The sequence below is a fragment of the Saccopteryx leptura genome, chromosome 5, assembly GCF_036850995.1.
Source record: "Saccopteryx leptura isolate mSacLep1 chromosome 5, mSacLep1_pri_phased_curated, whole genome shotgun sequence".
Classification (NCBI taxonomy): Eukaryota; Metazoa; Chordata; class Mammalia; order Chiroptera; family Emballonuridae; genus Saccopteryx; species Saccopteryx leptura.
The window spans coordinates 162,686,766-162,689,567 of NC_089507.1; the positions used below are offsets into that span (position 1 = coordinate 162,686,766).

Consider the following 2,802-nt stretch of genomic DNA (forward strand, 5'->3'; position numbering starts at 1 on the left):
ATGTAACAGGTAGAGCCGCTATGTATTCCAGGCTTGAGAGAGTGACCTAATGTAGTAGGTGTTCTGGAGGGTCCAGTGGCACAGCCTCCTCAATCACCCAAGCTGGGCCCTTGAGCTACCTGTGTGGGCTGTGTACACCTTTCGCTTGTTGTTGAGCCTCGCTGACAGTTGGCATGTCAAAGGAAGGAATTTACCCCCAGACCTTTCTACTAAAAGGACTGAATGTGACCACTGACCACGATGGAGGATCAGCTGTGCAGGGGCCCACTAACGTGTGTACGAATGAACACACGCCTCTGACAGACACCAGTTGTGTTAGTGTGTCTGTGTGTCGTTAGTGGGTATAATTGGTTTCATTGTTGAAAGGACAGAATTAGAGATGTGATTTCAGGAACTTTACAGGTTACTCATTATTGTTATTACATTCAGTAGAAATTTTATCTTTATTTAATTCAGTAGAAATCATAGCATTTTAAAGAAGGAAATTAGTATCTAAGAACATAAAACTGGCTTTAGACATTTGCAAATGGAAGAAATTGTATGTATACAGCTTTCAAAAATATTTTGTATAATATTTCAAAACAAACAGTAACTTTTATAATAATTTGTTCATTGATAAATGAAGTGCTATTAAGGTTTAAACACTTTGCAGCATCTGAAGCACTTACTGATGTCAGGTGCCGCAGTGTATAGAGGAGGTCTGGTGACTCACCCTCTATATCACAGTGATAGTTACTGGTCCATCACTGTCCTCCAGGACTCTTGCATTCTGGACCAATGTTCCGTCCAGGAATTACCATTAATATTCTGAGCACAGTTAATGGTAAGCTACAGACTAAACTGCACAAGCAACAGAGTAAGCAGTAAAACAACCTGCTTATTCTGAGCAATACAAAAAATAACAGAATTATCCATTTGACAAACAACTGAATATAAAATAGAATCCACACTAATATTTTGTCTAGGACTCTTTTTAAGCAATTCTCTTTGGCCCCAGTTGTGTGACGTCTCTGAGTTTCCATGTGCTGTATAAGAGCCCCTCTGAAATCCTTTACTCTTTCCTCTGACTGCTCGGGCCCACACGCTGGTCCTGTCACTAGGCGGTACAGCCCATTGGTGTAGTGGGCCCCCCTCTTCTCCATCATCAGACCCTCAATCACACCCATTAGCTCCCCCACTTGGTCAGCCCGCTCACTCCCTCTCGCCCGGTTGTTAAAGGCACAAGCTCGTCCCCCACACGCAGCCACCAGCATGCGTAGGGCTTTGTTGTCTGAGTCGTGGATGTACTCCATCAGGGAGTCCCCAGCGAGGTCTTCCTTGTGGGTGAAGAGGACAATTGTGTGTCCCAGGGCATCCTCTCCAAAGAGCTCCCTCACCCTCTGCGCGGCCTGCTGGTCCTGGCTGGTGAATCGGCCCAGCTGCGTCACCAGGAGTAGCACGTGGGGTCCTGGGGCCGAGAGCAGGTAGCACCTGTGCACCTCTGTGTGCAGGGCATCAGAGTGGCCGGGTCCAGAAAACATGTCTGGCGTGTCAATCAGGACCAGCTCTCTGTTGCCCCAGCTGCCCCGACTGGCGCTGCAGGTCTTAGTGTAGGGCTGGGCACACAGCTGGGATGCAAAGGCTCCCTTGCCCAGGATGCTGTTCCCAGTGGCACTTTTCCCGGTTCCTGTTCTGCCCACCAGGATGATCCTCAGCTCTGATCCCCGGCCAGGCTGGTTCTTCATACAGAGCCCTGTTAAGCACAAGTGTGATTATTCTACTGATTATGCCGATGGGATATTTTTAATGATCAGGAGTTATCCTCACTCATGGAAAAGATACTCGCGATATTTTGAATTTGGGAAATAGAAACTAACTCCATGATCAAATAAAAGAAACTAATCATGGTTTTTGAACATCTGGCTTTCGCTAGGACTATAGCGTATTACCACGTTGGATCCTAGAAAACATACTGGGGGTGGGGTGGGGCAGGAGAGGGGCTTAGAAACGGGTGTCATTGTGCAAGGCCTGCCTGAATCACTCCGCCTGGCTCTCTTGAAGACTGGGTTTCTGGGAACTGGAGATGCGGAGCCAGGACTGTGGGTTGCACCCCCAAGTGAGTTAAGCACCCTGACTCTGCCCAAGGCCAGGGAGCACTCCCCTTATCTCAGCTGGGCAGGGGTGTGGTCGTAACAGCCAATACAGTGGCTGGACCGGGGTTATATTGGAAAGGGCAGTGTAAAATAATTCTTCCTTAAGAATAAACAGCTAATAGCTTGCATTCTGCTTAGAGAGAATAGCATGATTTGCATTTAAAATAGGCACAGAATTAGGCAAATTAAGCATGCACAGGTAAAGTCACTTCCTTACCCAAGTGCCTACTTTCATTTTGGTCCATCATTGATCCTGAGGGACAGAGAGACCAGAGACCTAGAAAACAGCAAAAACAACCTATTAACTTTTAGTTCTGAATCATGCAAGACCCTTATATTTTTCTAGTACATTCACAGGCATGCCTGATATTGTTACACATAGCTGACAAGGTGAACAAACAAGTCACTTCCCCAAAGTCACCCAGTGAGTGTCTTGTTTGGATCCGGCAGCACCTCCAAAGTGAAAAGGCACAGAAAGCCCTGGCCACATGTTAACGCCCAAACTCTTTCCAGTGAGGGCTAGTCATTGGCTAAGGAACCTCTGCCAGTAATGTGTAATCTAAATTATATTAACTTCACAGTTCCTGTAAACTGGCTTCACATATGCTGAAGGAAGTCACTCTAAACCGTTCCCTTAAAATAGGGTGAGTGTGTTTTTTAAAATAATTTT

The 2,802-nt window shown here is 46.3% G+C and overlaps 1 protein-coding gene across 3 annotated transcripts; it reads right to left on the reverse strand.

Annotated features, from left to right (window-relative positions):
- Window positions 1-422: 422 nt before the first annotated feature.
- Window positions 423-2,598, reverse strand: LOC136406405 (GTPase IMAP family member 2-like). 3 transcript variants are annotated; one of them, XM_066386460.1, is made up of 3 exons: window positions 2,513-2,598; window positions 2,350-2,409; window positions 423-1,732 (listed from the first exon to the last, which is right to left on the reverse strand). In XM_066386460.1, exons 2-3 carry the CDS (start codon window positions 2,378-2,380, stop codon window positions 744-746), a joined length of 1,020 nt encoding a protein of 339 aa, XP_066242557.1. In that variant the 5' UTR covers window positions 2,381-2,409; window positions 2,513-2,598; the 3' UTR covers window positions 423-743. The 3 variants fall into 3 exon arrangements, with proteins under 3 accessions (XP_066242557.1, XP_066242558.1, XP_066242560.1); XM_066386461.1 differs by having other exon boundaries at window positions 2,496-2,598; XM_066386463.1 differs by having other exon boundaries at window positions 2,554-2,568.
- Between the last annotated feature and the right edge of the window lie 204 nt (window positions 2,599-2,802).

What these genes read in the sequence shown, in the direction of transcription:
- LOC136406405 (XM_066386460.1), bottom strand. Translation starts at nt 2,380, where the DNA reads ATGATGGACCAAAATGAAAGTAGGCACTTGG. An exon ending in AAATGAAAGTAGGCACTTGG is followed by an intron (nt 1,733 to 2,349) that starts GTAAGGAAGTGA and finishes TGTGCTTAACAG; the next exon opens with GGCTCTGTATGAAGAACCAG.